This window comes from Pelophylax lessonae (assembly GCF_965119305.1).
Source record: "Pelophylax lessonae genome assembly, chromosome: 5".
In the NCBI taxonomy this organism is placed as follows: domain Eukaryota; kingdom Metazoa; phylum Chordata; class Amphibia; order Anura; family Ranidae; genus Pelophylax; species Pelophylax lessonae.
Window position 1 is genome coordinate 170,268,247 of NC_138772.1, and position 17,027 is coordinate 170,285,273.

General features: G+C 46.5%; 1 protein-coding gene across 1 annotated transcript in view; it reads left to right on the forward strand.

The window, feature by feature from the left end:
* The window catches only part of CAPN7 (calpain 7), a 136,735-nt gene that overhangs the window by 83,060 nt on the left and 36,648 nt on the right, over nucleotides 1-17,027 (forward strand). The window contains exons 10-12 of the mRNA XM_082257541.1: nucleotides 911-1,057; nucleotides 1,434-1,540; nucleotides 10,105-10,225. Coding sequence (XP_082113667.1) covers nucleotides 911-1,057; nucleotides 1,434-1,540; nucleotides 10,105-10,225 — 375 coding nt within the window. The remainder of the gene's footprint in view (nucleotides 1-910; nucleotides 1,058-1,433; nucleotides 1,541-10,104; nucleotides 10,226-17,027) is intronic.

Below are 17,027 nucleotides of genomic sequence, written 5' to 3' on the forward strand. Positions count from 1 at the left end.
GGGTTGTTATACTCCCACTTTCTAATTAAATGAGGCTATGCCAATGGTGTAGCTAGATCCTTCAGGACCTTGGTGCAAGAAGCCATGAAGGGCCCCCTTGACAACCCAGCCCTCCAAACTCGCTGGTGGAACACCAGGGCCCAGTCACAAGTGCGACCTTTGTGACCCTGATAGTTCCGCCACTGATGTCAGTAGTGTTTTTAATTTTGTTTTTTTATTTTTTACCTTTTTTTTTTTTTTTTTTTTTTAAATTTTCAAATTATTGTTTACATTTTTTTTTTTTTTTTTAGGAGCCCCATTGGGGGGCTTTGTTGAAATATCAGAGGTCTAAACAGACCTCTGATGTTCCACCTTTGAGACAGAGAAAGGAGATGGGAGGAATAGCTCTGTACAGAACTTCCCATTCATTCACAATCTGAAGCATAGTAAACAAAGTTTACTATGTTTCGGTTCTAAATGAACAGAATCAGTGATTGGTACAGATCACTGACTTTATTCATTCAGCGGGGCATGAGGTGGGCGGCAGAGAGCACACGTTTGCCGGAAAAGAGCTCAGGGGGGCAGGATAGAAGGGGGGGGGGAGCAGAAAAAAGCTTGATAGGGGGAGTGGTGAGGACAGCTGCATATAGAGGAAGGGATCCCTTCATTGTCCTCTTGCAGTTGTTGAATGCCTGCAGGAGGGAGAGGCAGAGAAGCGGGGAATAGATTATGCTTTGCGCTGTTGATGGATCGAAATTCGGGAAGGCTAATATTTCTGTGCGGTAGTTTTAAAGAATTATGAGATATTTTACTTTCTCTATTACATCATTGCTATGGAGTAAAAATGAGTTCATGCTGAAAGCTTTAACCCTACATTTTTGTGGTGTCTAAAAAGTGAAGATGAAATCTAAAACACAATTTATATTTACAGGTTATAATAGATGATTTTCTGCCTGTGGATCATAATGGAGAATTGCTGTGTTCATATTCTAACAACAAGAATGAGTTGTGGGTGTCTTTGATTGAAAAAGCATACATGAAAGTAATGGGAGGTTATGACTTTCCTGGATCGAATTCGGTGAGTAAGACTGTTTGTTATAGCAGTAAAGATGGCTGCCTCACAGTGTTGATTGGTTATTATTCACTTAGGGCAGATGTAAAATAAAAACAGTACCATTGCATATTTCTTAAACAACATCAAATGTATTTTGTATGTAAAATAACTGTATGTATATACTTGAATATGCCTTTAGCTTTCCATTCCTAGCAACATTTCTGAAATATGTTGTTTTATGCTTGTACTTTGTGATACAATCTTGTAAATCACTGAAGGAAGCTAAAAGTGGTTACGTTTTAGGAGAGTGATGCAGTAGTGTTTTGTATCAGTTAAGCCCTTTAGATATTGGATATTAAACATTGGGTGTATGTACCTTTGCACTATATCGTCCTTGCAGAACATCGACCTACATGCACTGACTGGATGGATACCAGAGAGGATTGCTATGCACTCAGGCAACCAAGCCTTTGATAAAGAAAGCACTTTTAGAATGCTCTACCAAAGGTATGTCCCTTGTGTCTGTCTATGAATAGACTGTGTTTGTGTGTCTGTAGCATATAATCTATATTGCAACTTCAACTATATTCGAGAACTGAATAATAGTTACAAGTACTGTCTGTGCATTAAAGGTACAATTTGAGTAACATTTAAGAATGATTGTAATGGCTTTATTTTGTGGGGATAAACCTTTTCCAACACACATCTTACCTAAAGTGGAACTCCGGGAATTATCTTTTTTGAAAGTTTACATTGGTCCAGCTTGGCTCAATGCAAGTATCCAAGTCTGATATCTGGAGGAACTCTGGGGTTGCTGAAAATAACTGTAGTATGTAGCCGTGATCTTCCGGGGGCTGCTCCAGCTGCTTCCCTTCTGAACATTGAACAGAAGGTGTAGCGGCCCCTTTGGCATCGAGTAAATAACGAGAGGAGAGCTTCTGACGGGTGCAGTACTTTTATTCTTTTGCATCAAAGGTGTAAAGGAGGGTTGAACACCACCAACGTTAATCTCATTAACACCTTGAGCACCGTAAACCATAAGCACCATGAGCACCGTGAAAACTGTAAAACGACATACAATACATTTTGTTTACAGTGATCACCAAAAGGGGGTTACAAGGTTAATTACATATGTGAAGTTACAAGGTGGATTTCAGTTGTCTGCACACATATCTAAATTACATTAAACATCTAAGGAAACATGACTACATGTAAAAGGCTTTGGATTATCTATGCATATTTTAAACTAACAGCATGGACACAATTTATGTCTAACGACATATATACTTTATATATAATGCACTTTTACTGCATACCTCGCTCCGCTTGCCAAGGGGTGCAAACTTTAAGCCTTAGGAATCTTCTCTAGCAATCATCTTCCCTTGAGGTTCTGCTGACACGCTCTGAATGTTAAATCTGAGTCACAAAAAACTTTACCTTAGAGCTAGAGGGAGGAGGAGGAGGAGTAGTGGTCTAGTGGTTCTGCTGATTAAACATTCCCCAGGGAACCAAAAGGAAGGCAGAAAGGTTCCACCTGTCAGTAAGTGCTGAACAAAGATTTAAAGTGATAAGCGGACAGTTACAGAAGGGGTCACTCACTCTGCAGTACTGCCATATAGAGAACACTTTTTTTTTTTTTAAACAATACAAGGCAACCACAGAATGGAGGTGGACATAATGACATAGTTCGCCTCTCCTATCCACCTCAATCAGTCAGAAAATGCCTTGTATTTATGATGACCAAGTAATTAGAATTTTCAGAAAGAGATGTCATTGTTGGTAGCCTTCACGTTCCTTTTGTGACAGGCTACCTTTTTGGGCTATAAAATATTTGCTTATTGTTGAAGTGTTTTACCTTAAAGTGGAAGTCCAGGCAAAACCTAACTAACGCTAAACCTGCTCTCTGCCACATTCTAACCCTAATCTATCTAACCCCGTTAAACAGAAATCTCTGTACTTGCCTATTCTGCAGCCGATCTGGTCCAGTCTCCAGCGGCAGAAGGTCTGTGGAGGAGAGGACTGTGAAATGACTGAAATGCCTGGGAAGTGACATCGCCCTTAGAGTTACTATGGGGCTTCCATTGTCGGCTGCCTCTCCATCACTGGTTTCCACACTGAAGCCGCCGCTGACAGTGGATACTGGAACCTGACCAGTTTGGCTGCAAAACTAGTAAAGATAATGATTTTTGCTTTACAGGGTTAGATAGATTAGGGTTAGAATGTGGCAGAAAGCAGGTTTAGGGTTAGTTAGGTTTTGCCTGAACTTCTACTTTAAAGTAATTTATAATGTTGTTTTTGGATTTTTACAGGTTTGTTGTTTCATATATTTTGTCATTATTTTAAATTTTGGGATCTGTGTATTAGCCACTGAAGGGGGCTCCCAGGGCAACTACTGTGTCTTTTTCTCTTATTTGTAATTGTATATGTACATGTGGAGCAGCCATATTGCATATTACATTTGCAGGCTCCGCTCTGGGTGTTCTTTACTGCTCCTTCTCGCTGTGTAAGTTGGAAAACTTATAAAGTTTACTTTCTGTGGGGCTGATATTTTATCTCAACAATTGCTAAAGTGACAGGCTAAAAAAAAAATCTCATCAGAAGGTCCCTGCAAGAGCAAAGTTGGTATACTCACCTGTCCGGTGGCTTGTGTCTCCTACATCCCCTCTGTTCCAACGCTGCAGCTCTTGCATTGCTGTACTGTCTGTGCCCCAGTTGGAGATATTTTTGATCACTTCCTGTCATGTGACTGTCATGAGACAAAAAAAATAGGAAAATCTCCTCAACAAGAACACAAACAGTAATAAAATCACTTTTTCTCTAGCGCTCATTGACAGACGTAGTCCTCGGTGATACACCACCTTCGGGTTATGTTGCCTCCACAGGAGCAGGACTATACAGGAAATTAAAAAGCTCTGGCCACACCCTAGGGGCAGTCCCAGAGGGTATATCCTCTCTCTCTCTGCCTCAGCAAATCAGTTATTTTCTGTCTAGTTAGGAGTAAGGACCTAGATACCTTGCTGGGATCTTAAGGTCCTGGCAAGAATTTTTTTCTTAAAGGATTTTTAGACAGCTTTTTTTCTCCAGTGTTCCTGTGAGATCTTCAAGCAAGAAAGCTGAACTGGGCGACGGGCTGGATGTTGAGATCCGGTGGTCACCCCAGTTCAGCCTACGAGCGCGTGCAGGCCATAGCTCCGCGCTGGGTCGGCCGCGACAAAGTCCCATTAAAAGGACTGAACCCGCGAGTTAAACGTCTTGCTGAAACGCCAAAGACCATGAGTCACGGCGTCCGTATCGGTCGACAGCCCTCCCGCCCCGGTGGAGAGGGGTACTGTCAGGAGTTGGTGCCCGCCTGGTTCCGGTATGGTGAGTAGTATGTTCCCCCTTTTTCCCTGACGGGTTTGGTGGTGAACGCGGGCCCCTCTCTGTATGGTAAGAAAGAGTCCTTTCTATCCTATAACATGTCACAAATCCTCCTACTTTGAGTGTGATTTTATGTGTGCAAAAGCCAGGAGGCTTGGTTTGGGAGCTAACAATCTATTGTATACATGTTTAAAAGATGTAATCTGTGGCATTCTGGGAATCTTATGGGTTAAGTATAAGCTACCTACCAGTCAGAAGCCACGGACATGTAGACTGCCTTCCAAATCAGATCTCCAGCTATTAGCAGGCCTCCCGAACGGCCATGCGGTCCGCCAGGGCCGGTACCGCCAACCACGCCATATCCCCATGCAGAGAGAGTGTTGTGTGCCCTGCAGCACACCGCTATTCAGTATAGGCCGCCGCCATTTTTTTTTTGCTGGATCGCACGAGCCGCCATTTTGGCGTAGCCTCGTGTCTCCAGCATGGGGGCGGCCATGTTTGAGGTGATCCTACACCTCGTGGAGCTTGGGGGAGGCGCCGGAAGGCGTGCAGAGGGGCGGAGCCGCCTCCTTCTTCCTGGGCAGCCAGCCAAAAGACTTCCTGTTTGTCAAGACAGCGCTGTAAGCTGTTGCACTTTAACTCTGAGCATCAAGTGGTGAGCCTGGGGGTCTATCTCTCTCTCTCTCGATCGATAGGGATCCCTAGCAGGTAACACTAAGGGGCTTTTTGTGGCGCTGGGGGTCAGAAAAAAAAAAAAAAAAAAGTTTTTTCTTTACTTTTGAATTATATTATCCAGGAAGTAACTGGAGTTATTATGGACCCTGCCACACATATTCCCCCACCTGTTTCCCTCGAGGGGGCCTCGGGACCCGCCGGTGCACAGAGTATAGAGTCATTTACAGCAATTTTGGAGTCTATGGTGGCTCGGGTGGAGGCGGCCTGTCAGGGACGGGGGTCAAGGAAGCGACCCCCGCCTACCCCTATACTATCTGACACCTCTGACTCAGATTCAGAGATGGTTACGGCAGTTGCAGGTTCCTCTGCAAGGGCTGTTATCCCAGGTAAAGCCCCCTCAGACAGTGAGGAGGACGCTTCTTCTCTTGCTATAATTCAGGAAGAAGCATTGGTGGACGCACTAGTTGTGGCAGTGCAAGAAACCTTAAAACTTGAGGCTTTACCGACAGAGGCAACTGAAACAGAGAGGCCTTTTGGGACTAATAAGCCCATCAAGACGGCGAAGGCTTTTCCTGTACCTAAATGTTTTGGTAATCAGATTAAAGGAGAATGGGAGCATTCTAAACGTACCTTTACTATTTCCAAGCGTATTGCTAGACGCTATCCGTTTGAGGAATCCATCATTAAGAAATGGACGGTACCACCAGTGGTGGATCCACCTATTTCCAGGCTGAATAAAGCCACGGTTATTCCAGTGGAGGACACTTCGTCCTTTAAGGATCCGGTGGATCGAAAGATAGAAGCAGAGTCCCGCACTATCTTTTCTCTGATAGGGTCAGCATTTAGACCAGTAATTGTTATTGGTCTAGTTTCCCAGACACTTACGGAATGGGCGAAAATGGTACGCCAAGATCTTAGGGGAAAAGATATTCCCCAGGAGACATCTGATTTGATGGAACAGATCATACAAGGGCTACGGTTTATCTGTGACGCAGCCTTGGACACTACTCCCTTGTTAGGGCATGCATCTAAGTTAGCAGTGATCCTCAGACGTGTGCTGTGGTTAAAATGCTGGTCAGCTGACCTAGGTTCCAAAAAGACCTTGACCAATCTCCCTTTTCAGGGGAATCGTCTATTTGGGGCCAACCTAGATGAAATCATTAAGGATGCCACTGGGGGCAAGAGCACTTTTTTGCCACAGGCTGCAAAAGCTAAGGGACCTCGCAACAAGCGAGGACCTTTCTTTACCGCCCATAAAGGGCGCCCGGCTGGTACTAGCGGGAAAGGCAAGACTCCTCCAGGAGGGTTCAAGAAGGGCTGGTCGGACAAGCAGAGGACCAACCCAGCCAAACCCGAAGTAAAGGAGTACACAGCCTGAAGGTGCGCCCCCACCCGGTTTCAGGGTGGGGGGACGTTTTCACCGGTATTCAGGACATTAGATCGAGCATCAACCACTACTACCGGTGCGATTCTTCCCTTCCAACATTTAAGTACCACAGGAAGCGGTAGTTACCGTTCCCTGAATAGATCTTTTCCTTTACCTTTTCCTAAGATTAGTCCCGATACCTCACAGGAATCGGATCTGATTGACCAGATAGGCCAAGTAGCTTCTAGTCGGGTGACTTCGGTCCCTGAGGTTCAACCAGAAAAGATCACCTTTCCTGATAACTATCAGGTATCTGATAAATGTGTGGAAACAGAAAACGACCAGACTTTCTCGGATGGTCGGGGCCAGATAGCTCTAGGGACGCCTGGTTCAGATCCAATCAGCGCCAGTGGTCCTAGAAATTCTAGGCTGGCCTCCTCAAGCCGGCCTGGCCGACTTGGACATGTTAGTCGCAGACGTTCCGTGGGAACTTCGTCTCAGGGAGTGTCTGTGGTCTCAAGGACCAATTTACCATCATGCTTTACAGTCGCTGGTTTTAATGGCCTGGCCATTGAGACCCAAGTACTGAAGGACAGAGGTTTGTCTACTTCAGTCATTCCTACCCTTATTAAAGCAAGGAAAGCGACTTCCAGCAAAGTCTATTATCACACATGGAAGACTTATATTGCGTGGTGCGAATCTTTAGGATTTCCTCCACGTACCTATTCGGTGTCTCGAATATTGGCCTTTTTGCAACAAGGGGTTGAGCAGAAGCTAGCCTTGAGCACCATCAAGGGTCAAGTTTCAGCATTAGCAATCTTCTTTCAGAAACCTTTAGCTACCAAATCCTTGGTGCGGAATTTCATCCAGGGGGCTCCTCCTCCAGTCCGCGCGCCCTTACCGCCCTGGGATCTTAATTTGGTTTTGTCGGTTCTACAGAAACCTCCCTTTGAAAACATCAGGGAGATTCCCTTGCTTACTTTATCCCAGAAGGTGGCCTTCTTGGTGGCTATTACTTCTGCTCGCAGGGTGTCAGAACTGGCTGCATTATCATGCCAGTCCCCATACCTAGTGATTCATAGGGATAAGGTAGTACTTCATCCTAAGCCATCTTTTCTTCCTAAGGTGGTTTCAGATTTTCATCTGAATGAAGATATTGTACTACCTTCCTTGTGTCCTCAGCCCAAGCATCATCGGGAACATGCGTTGCATTCCTTAGATGTGGTTCGGGCAATCAGGGTATACCTGAAAGCTACGGAATCATTCCGTAAGACGGATTCACTTTTTGTGATCACGGATGGCCCCAGAAAGGGTTTGCCTGCATCTGCCGCGACCATTGCCAAATGGATTAGACAAACGGTGGTACAGGCTTATTCTATTAAGGGTCAGAGTCCTCCGTTCCCTGTTAGGGCGCACTCCACTCGAGCGCTCAGTACTTCCTGGGCCTTTCGCCATCAGGCGTCAGTGGTCCAGGTATGTAAGGCGGCCACTTGGTCGTCGGTACATACCTTTACAAAATTCTATAAAATTGATTTGACGGCATCGGCGGATGCCTCATTTGGCCGCAAGGTTTTGCAGGCCGCAATTTGAGGAGACCGGTGGTCTACCTCGAGGGGTTTTTTTCTGTTTGAAAAAAAAAAAAAAAAAAAGAAAATTTTTTTTTTTTTCTCTCTTTTGTTGAGTCTCATCATTAAGGATGAGCATTGTAAACTTCTAGTTGGCACCGGTTGGGCCTTCTAGATTGGGATTTGAGTTCATTTTCCCACCCCTCAGTTGTGATACTGCTCTGGGACGTCCCGAAGGTGGTGTATCACCGAGGACTACGTCTGTCAATGAGCGCTAGAGAAAAATGGATTTTTGTAAAATCTTACCGTAAAATCCTTTTCTCTTAGCTCATTGACAGACGTAGTCCCCGCCCCTCTGTTTTTTTGAGTTGGGTTGGGTTAAAATCTCTAAAGACTGCTTTTTCACATAACTGATTTGCTGAGGCAGAGAGAGAGAGGATATACCCTCTGGGACTGCCCCTAGGGTGTGGCCAGAGCTTTTTAATTTCCTGTCTAGTCCTGCTCCTGTGGAGGCAACATAACCCGAAGGTGGTGTATCACCGAGGACTACGTCTGTCAATGAGCTAAGAGAAAAGGATTTTACGGTAAGATTTTACAAAAATCCATTTATTAACAATTGGTAAACCTTTGTAGGTTTTTGTTGCAGTCTCCAGGGTCAGTTCACTAAGAGATAAATACTACACAAATTTTTGTGTTTAAATAATGAATGCGATATTTATCTCCGAAGCAGGTAATTCAATTCACTAAAAAACATTCATTCATGGTGTTCATTTGTTTTTATGTTACGTGTTTAATTGCCTTTTTTTTTGCTACAGACCGGGAAGTGAAACATTTAGCAGCGGTATTACTACCATTGCTAAATGTCACAGCTCTAACTAAAAGAAGTTGGTTGTCAGGGAGTCGGCACCTGCTGGCGTCCTAACAACACATGCCAAAATTGTAAAACTGTGTTCAGAGGTTAAGGTTTGTATTACCTTCAGACATTAACCACTTTCTGACCGCCCTATAGCAGTTTTACTGCTCAGGGGCAGCAGCTGTGTGCAGGATCACGTATATAAACATGATCCTGCACTTCCGGGTAGCGGGCGTGAATGCTTGCTCCTGCTGTGATTATAAACAGCAGGAGTCGATCAGCGAGTATCACAGACTCCATGTCCACTGGCACCCTTGATCATTCTGCAGAGACACAGAATGGCAGTCTGCCTATGGCAACAAGGCAGATCGCCATTCTGAGAGGAGGAAAGGGCACGGATCCTGTGTTCCTGCAAAGCAGGGACATGTATCCATGTCTTCCCCTAGTAAAAGCCCCTCCCACACTGTAGTTAAACACTGGCTAGGCACACAGTTAACCCTTTGATTGCCCCTGATGTTAACCCCTTACCTGCCAGTGTCAATAGTACAGTGACAGTGCATATTTTGAGCACTGATTACTGTATTGTGTCACTGGTCCCCAAAAAGTGTCAGAAGTGTCAGTGTCCGAATGTCCCCCCGCAATATTGCAGTCCCGCTAAGTCGCTGATCGCCCCCATTACTAGTAAAAAGTAAATAAATAAATAAAAATTAATAAAAATATCCCATAGTTTGTCGATGCTATAACTTTTGCGCAAACCAATCAATATACGCTTATCTGGATTTTTTTTATCAAATACATTTAGCCGAATATATGTTGGCCTAAGTTCATGAAGAAATTTTATTTTTTTTTTCTATTGGATATGTAAAATATATATATATATATATATATATATATATATATATATATATATATTTTTTTTTTCAAAATTGTCGGTCTTTTTTTTGTATATAGCACAAAAAAATAAAAATGCAGAGGTGATCAAACACTACCAAAAGAAATCTCTATTTGTGGGGGGGAAAAAAAGGCATCGATTTTATTTGGCTACAATGTTGCACGACTGCGCAATTGTCTATTAAATTAACGCAGTGCCGTATCGCAAAAAAATGGCCTGGTCTTTAAGGAGGGGGGGGGGTATACCATCCGGAGGTGAAGTAGCTAAGAGGTTAAAAAAGAATGTACATTTGGCTCTATTTTAATGGTATGCTATTCTGATTGTATTCTTCTCTCTTTCTATCTATTCTTTATTTTTCAGATTTCACAAAGGTGATGTACTTATTACTACAGCTACAGGAGTAATGACTGAAGAAGAAGGGGAAAAATGGGGATTGGTCCCTACACATGCATACGCTGTCCTGGACATAAGGGAATACAAGGTTTTACATGTTTATTAACATAATACATATATCCTTAAATGCATTACCTAACTCTCAATTTCACTATTATTTAAAGGGAATCTCTTACTTGGAAAATTTGTATTGTTATGCTCCAGTTTACTGCTGTTCTTAGCAAAAGTGATTATATATTGCTGATTATTACTCTGCAGTAACAGCATTTAATTAGCAAATAAAAATTATTCCTGCATTGTCTCATTGACGTTGATCTTTGCTCACATGCTGTATAATGCAGCTTCTCAGTCTTCAGATGTGGTGGCTGCATAAGTTTTTTCTTTTTGTCAGGCCAAAAACATTTTTAGCAAGTGCATAAAAATATCTTACTCTTGCTTTCATTGACAGACACAATTTCAGATCTTCATAACCGTTGGGTTATACTGCCCGATACAGGCGTAGGACGCGAGGCAGAAAAAAAGTCTGGCTATACCCATGGGCAGTCCCAGGGGGTATACTCCCTCTCTTTGCTATATGCCTACTCAGGAGTTAGGACATAGTTCCTTGCTGGAATCTGGCAATTTTTTCTTTTTAGATAGAAATGTATTGCTCCTGGATTTTTCCTGTGAAATCTACAACCAACTGCCGGACTGGGCGACGGGCTGAATAATCTAGATCCAGTGGTCATCCCATCCCAGTCTGGCCAGCAAGCGCATGCAGACCTCAGCTCTGTGCTAGGTCATCCGTGACATGACCCCACTGGACGGGGGCTGGCCTGCAAGTTAAACACCTTGTGAGGTCACATACGACAGGTCTCGGCCTGAGTTGCAATGTTCCTCCTGGCTGACAGACACCCATTTAGATGGAGAGGGGTTCTGTCTGGAGCAATGCCTGCCTGGTTCTTTGTATGGTGAGTAGCTGTCCCCGCTCTCCCCCTGGAGGGTTTTGGGATGCACATGGGCCCCTCCTTGGGACGGTCGGACCCCCGGGCTCCCCTCCCTCCCGTCAGGCACCCCCCCCTTTTCATCTGTCCCCCATCCTATGCTGACGATGGGGGCCTGGAGGGTGCGCCTCCAGGGACCAGGCGTTTGACTGTGCGAGGGGGGGTTGTACCTGGTGGGGGGTCTTGCCTGGGTCTGTCCTTGAGGCCTGGGTTCTCTCCTGGGTCCCTGTAAGCCTCGTGGTGCCGCGTAGGGCTGCCATTTTGTTGTAGCCTGAGTGTTTCTATACACGGCAGCCATGAGTGTGTAGTCTGGCGGCCATTTTGCAGTGGTTTTCCAATGAAAATAGCAGCAGCCATGACAGTGGAGCCATGTGGGTAGAAATTTCAGTGGTGGGAGCCCCTCCTCATCCCCTGGTGCTGACTCCTGGATCCATTCACTGATTGCCACGCGTGGAGTGCAGATTATCCTGGTGGCTGCAGGTGCCTGTTTCTGCTGGGTAGTGAGTCTGGTGGGGTTCTCTCCCTCTCTGCTGAGGATCGCTTGGTGCTTGTGCCTGGCGACCGGGTGGTGCTGCCAGAGCGGTGGGAGGTGTCCCTTGCAGTGTTTTACATTTTTTGTGGAGTCCCCCTGGTGACTCATGGAGTCTTTGGATCACATCTCCCCACCTGATCCCCTCTCTGAGGCTGTGGGGCCCTCCGGGTCTCAACCATCCATCGATGCACTGAAGGCGGTCCTGGAGCCCTTTGTGTCCCGGTGGTCTTCGGGCGATGAGCTAGCAAAAAGCACCCCTGCCTCATCTGTCTCATCAGATCCTGAATCTGACTCGGCCGCCGCGGACGTGGGTCACCCTGCCGGGTCTGCAACCACATGCCAGGAATCCTCTGATAGGATGATTCCTCCACAATACCGGGCACGAAAAGGCGCTGGTGGAAGCACTGATTGTATCTGTGCGTGAGACCTTGAAGATGGAGGATGCAGCTGCAGTTGCGATGGAGGCGCAGGTTCCCTTTTGGCACTCACAAGCAATCCAGGCAAAGGTGTTTTCTTTCCCCCTCCTATTTTGACAGAATCGTCGCTAAAGAGTGGGGACGACCAAATCGTCCCTAAGCGCTTTACTAGGCGTTACTCCTATGTTGAATAGTCCCCGACCTTTAAGGATCCGGCAGACAGGAAGGCGGAGGCTGTGGCCTGCAATATGTACACTCTGGCTGGTTTGGCACTGAGGCCGGTATTCCCCATTGCCCTGGTGTCGCAAACTCTGACCAAGTGGGCTAAGCTTTTACGCCGTGACCTGGAGGGAGAAGAGCCCCCCCCCCCCCCGCCTTTGCTGAACTGGCGGATCAGCTGGTCCAGGGGCTGCAGTTTATCTGTGATGCCTCTTTGGATGCTACTCCCCTAGTGGCTCGGCTCTGTTTTGCCAGTACTCCTTCAGCGTGTCTTTTGGCTCATGCTGGCCTGCAGACCAGACTTCTAAAAAGGCCTTGACTGATCTTCCCTTTCAAGGAGATCATATGTTTGGAGCTACCCTGGATGACATTATAAAAGGTCTCACGGGGGGAAGAGTACCTTTCTTCCACAGGCTACTAAGGGCAAGGAACCTCGCCGTAGACATGGGCCTTCCTTTTCGGCTCGTTTTTTTCGTCCCTCGGGGTCGACTGAGAAGGGCTCGAAGCCTTTCAGGGCCTCCTCTGGATCCAAACGAACCTGGTCTGGCAAGCCGAGAGCGGGATTCTCCAGACACACGGACAAGGCTCCTTCAGCATGAAGGTGCGCCCTCACCCGTTTTGGGGGTGGGGGGACGTCTTTTCTGGTTTCTGGACCCATGGACTTCCCTGGTGCAAGACAAGTGGATCCACAAAGTCATTCGGTCTGGCTACAAGATCTAATTTCACCTGTCCCCGGACCGCTTACAGGGTCTGTTTTGGTCGGTACAAGACCTGTTACATTAAGGGGTGATTGTCCCGATTCCAACTTCGTAACGTTTTCAGGGTTTTTACTCAAACCTGTTTACAGTTCCCAGGAAGGAAGGAAAAGTGAGTGCAATCCTGGACCTCAAGGCGCTGAACTGCTTTGTGCGGGTGCAGAAGTTCAGAATGGAGTCCATTCGCACAGTGGTGGCATCCCTGCGTCAAGGGGATTTCCTCGCCTCTATCGACATCAAGGATGCTTACCTTCACATTCCAATATGTGCCAGTCACCAGCGCTTCCTCCACTTTGCTGTGGATGAGGAGCATTATCAGTTTGTGCTGTTACCCTTTGGTCTCGCCTCTGCTCCTCGGATTTTCACAAAAGTGTTAGACCCAGTGCTAGCTTTGTTACGCCAACGGGGGATCACGGTACTGGGCTACTTAGACAATCTCCTTCTGTGAGTGTAATCTCCTTCTACTCTGGTGGAAAACCTGGAGATCACAATATGAACTCTGCGGGAGTTCGGCTGTATTCTGAATTTTCAGAAGTCTGCCCTGGTTCCATTCACGAAGCTGGACTACCTGTGTCTGACTCTGGACTCTTAGCCAGAATGCTCCTTCCTCTGGACAAACTCCAGAAATTGCAGGCTGCCATTCGTCTCCTGCTGTCCAACAGATGGTCATCCCTCCGGACTTGCATGAGGGTGCTAGGCCTGATGGCGTCTACCTTTTTGAAGCGGTTCCGTTTGCACAGTTCCATACGAGGACCCTGCAAAGGGAGATTCTGACCAAATGGGACAAGACTCCGCAGTCTCTGGACAATCAGACCTGGCTGAGTCGGGGAATGAAGGAGTCCCTGATATGGTGGCTTCATTCTTTGGTGCTTCGGCTGAGCAAATACTTCCTCCCCTAGTATTGGACAGTGGTCACCACAGATGCCAGCCTGTCCGGCTGGGGAGGCGTCCTTGGCAAGCATCCTGCTCAGGGGATCTGGACTCTAGAAGAGTCCAGACTACCGATCAATGTCTTCGAACTCTGAGCGATCAGACTGTGTCTGAACCATTGGACGGATTGTCTTCAGGGTTGTTCAGTGTGCATTCAATCGGACAATGCCACGGCCGTGGCTTATGTCAATCACCAAGGGGGCACAAGAAGTGTCCTGGTGGCTCTGGAGGTAGCCGGCATTCTAAGGCGGGCAGAATGATTGTTCCATCCCTCTCCGCCATACACATTCCTGGGGTGGAAAATTGGCAGGCGGATTACCTCAGTCGGTAGTTGTTGAGCCAAGGGGAGTGGATCCTTCATCTGGAGGTGTTTCATCAGTTGTGTCTCTGGTGGGGCACCCCCGAGGTGGATCTGTTGGCGTCTCGGTTCAACAGAAATGTGAAGAGGTTTGTGGTTCGCTCAAGGAATACTCTGGCGGACGCCACAGACGCGCTGGTGGTTCCGTGGGGTAAGTATCATCTGATTTACGCCTTCCCTCCTCTCAAGCTTCTGCCCAGACCCCTACGCAGGATTGAGGCAGAAGGAATTACGGTCATCTTAGTAGCTCCTGACTGGCCTCGCTGAGCTTGGTACGCCGACTCGGTGCGGCTGGTCTCCGACGTTCTTGGAAGCTTCCTCTCAGGGAGGATCTGCTGTTCCAAGGACTGATCTTTCATTCTGCTTTACAGTCACTGGCTTTGATGGCTTGGCTTTTGAACACCAGGTGCTGAAGGATAGAGGTTTATCTGAGTCAGTGAATCCTACACTGTTAAAAGCTAGGAAATCGACTTCTAGGAGGATCTACCATCGTACGTGGAAGACGTACATTGCATGGTGTGAGTCTTTTGGGGTTCATCCTCGCTCCTTCTCCTGGCTCAGATCTTGACCTTCCTTCAATGGGGGGTTGAACAGAAATTGGCCTTGAGTACCATCAAGAGCCAGGTGTCGGCTTTGGCGGTCTTCCAATGACCTTTGGGCACTCACTCCCTGGTGCATACCTTTCTTCAGGGTGTCCAACATTTAGTTCCTCCAGCGCGGGCTCCGTTGCTGCCTTGGGGCCTCAATTTGGTGCTTTTGGTCCTCCAGAAGCCTCCTTTTGAGAATCTTCAGTAGATTCCTCTGTTTGCACTGTCCCAGAAAATGGCCTTTTTGGTGGCTATCACCTCTGCGCGCAGGGTGTCGGAACTGGCAGCGTTTTCCTGTTGTTTGCCTTAGCTGGTGATTGATAGAGCTAAGCTGATTCTTCGCCCCTGTCCGTTGTTCCTTCCAAAGGTTGTCTCTGATTTTCATTTGAATGAAGACATTGTGTTGCCTTCCCTGTGTCCCAGGCCTAAACATCTGAAGGAAATTGCCTTGCATGCCTTGGATGTGGTCTGGGCAATTAGGGTGTACCTAGCAGCTACGGAGTCTTTCAGGAAGTCAGACTCTTTGTTCTCACGCTTGGGCCTCGTAAAGGGTTGTCCGCTTCCTCTGCGACCATTTCCAGATAGATCCTAAAGACAGTGATTCAGGCCTATTCCATCAAGGGTCAAGTTCCTCCTTTCCCTGTTAGGCGCACTCTACTCGGGCGCTTAGTGCCTCCTGGGCTTTCCCTCATCATGCGTCAGTGACGCAGGTTTGCAAGGCGGCCACTTGGTCGTCTGTGCACACTTTCACAAAGTTTATAAAGTGTATACAGTGTGTGGAGATTGTGAGCAGACATTCTCTGACTGCATCAGAAATATATAGAAACATTGTCAGTCTGAGATTGTTGGTATAATCCTGATGTCACTATGAAGCTAGACTATGCTCGGTACGCCTCAGGAGAAACTCTAATTGGACTGCACCTTCCTGGTTTGAGGACCTGAGGGGCACTTGTTGCTGGTTGGCTACTGTTTAGCCTTGGGAATTTTTTTGCTGTTCCCACCCCTCATGTTTAACACTGCTTTGAGACGTCCCAACGGTTATGAAGATCTGAAGCTGTGTCCGTCAATGAAAGAAAGAGAAAATGGGAATTTTGACTTACTGAAAAATCAATTTCTCTGATGGACACAGCACCCATCCCTCTGTGGAGTTGTAATTCATCTGATACTGCTTGTAACTAAACTGAGTGCCTATAGCAGAGAGAGGGAGTAAACCTCCTGGGACTGCCCATAGGCGTAGCCAGACTTTTTTTTCTGCCTAGTGTCCTACTCCTGTAGGGGGCAGTATAACCCAGTGGTTATGAAGATCTGAAGCTGTGTCTGTCAATGAACATCAGGGAAATGGATTTTACGGTATGTCAAAAATTCAGTTTTTGATCCTGCCAGAAATCCAGTGTCCTTGTAATTTCCTTTGCACTGATCTGAAATTTCATACAATGTTATCAGCTGTCCTAGCTGTCTTCTGTAAACAACAAAACATCTTCTCCCTGTGTAAGAGAGAGGAGAAGGGGTGTTGCTCCTCTTTAGTCAGAGAACAAGTGAGTTGAGCCTGGTACATGCTGACAGGTTTTTATTTTATTTAGCCCAGCAGGATAAACGAAAAAACTATCCAATGTTAGTACAGCGATCTCCCTGCTGAGCTGTTGTGTTCTGACAAGGGGACTGCCCCTCCCCCCTGCCTGTACACACCCATTAGTGCTCTCAGCCATTGGCTGCCAGTGCTGATTGGGTGCCGATTGGCTGCTGGTTTTCCAGCACGCCTATTCTACAAAGCTAGACAGGCTGATGTACACACGGTCTGAATGTCGACAGGTTTCTGTTGAACTGGTTGATGTTCGACCTGTGTGTACCATGCTTTAGTGTTGTCACCTTAGGACAGAAATTGTGTTACAAGGAGAATATAAAAGAAAAGCAATCCAGGAAAAACTAAACCTATGCAGCCATCATTTCTAAGTGCTGGTAAACTGCCATATACTACATTTTTCATGTTCTTTAATAATCCAAGGTCTTACAAATCAAAATCTCTAATAGAAGGATTATTCCCTACACAATACTAACCAATCAGATCCTTCCTTTTTCTTTCCCAGTGCATGTTCGGAAATAAAAGGGAGAA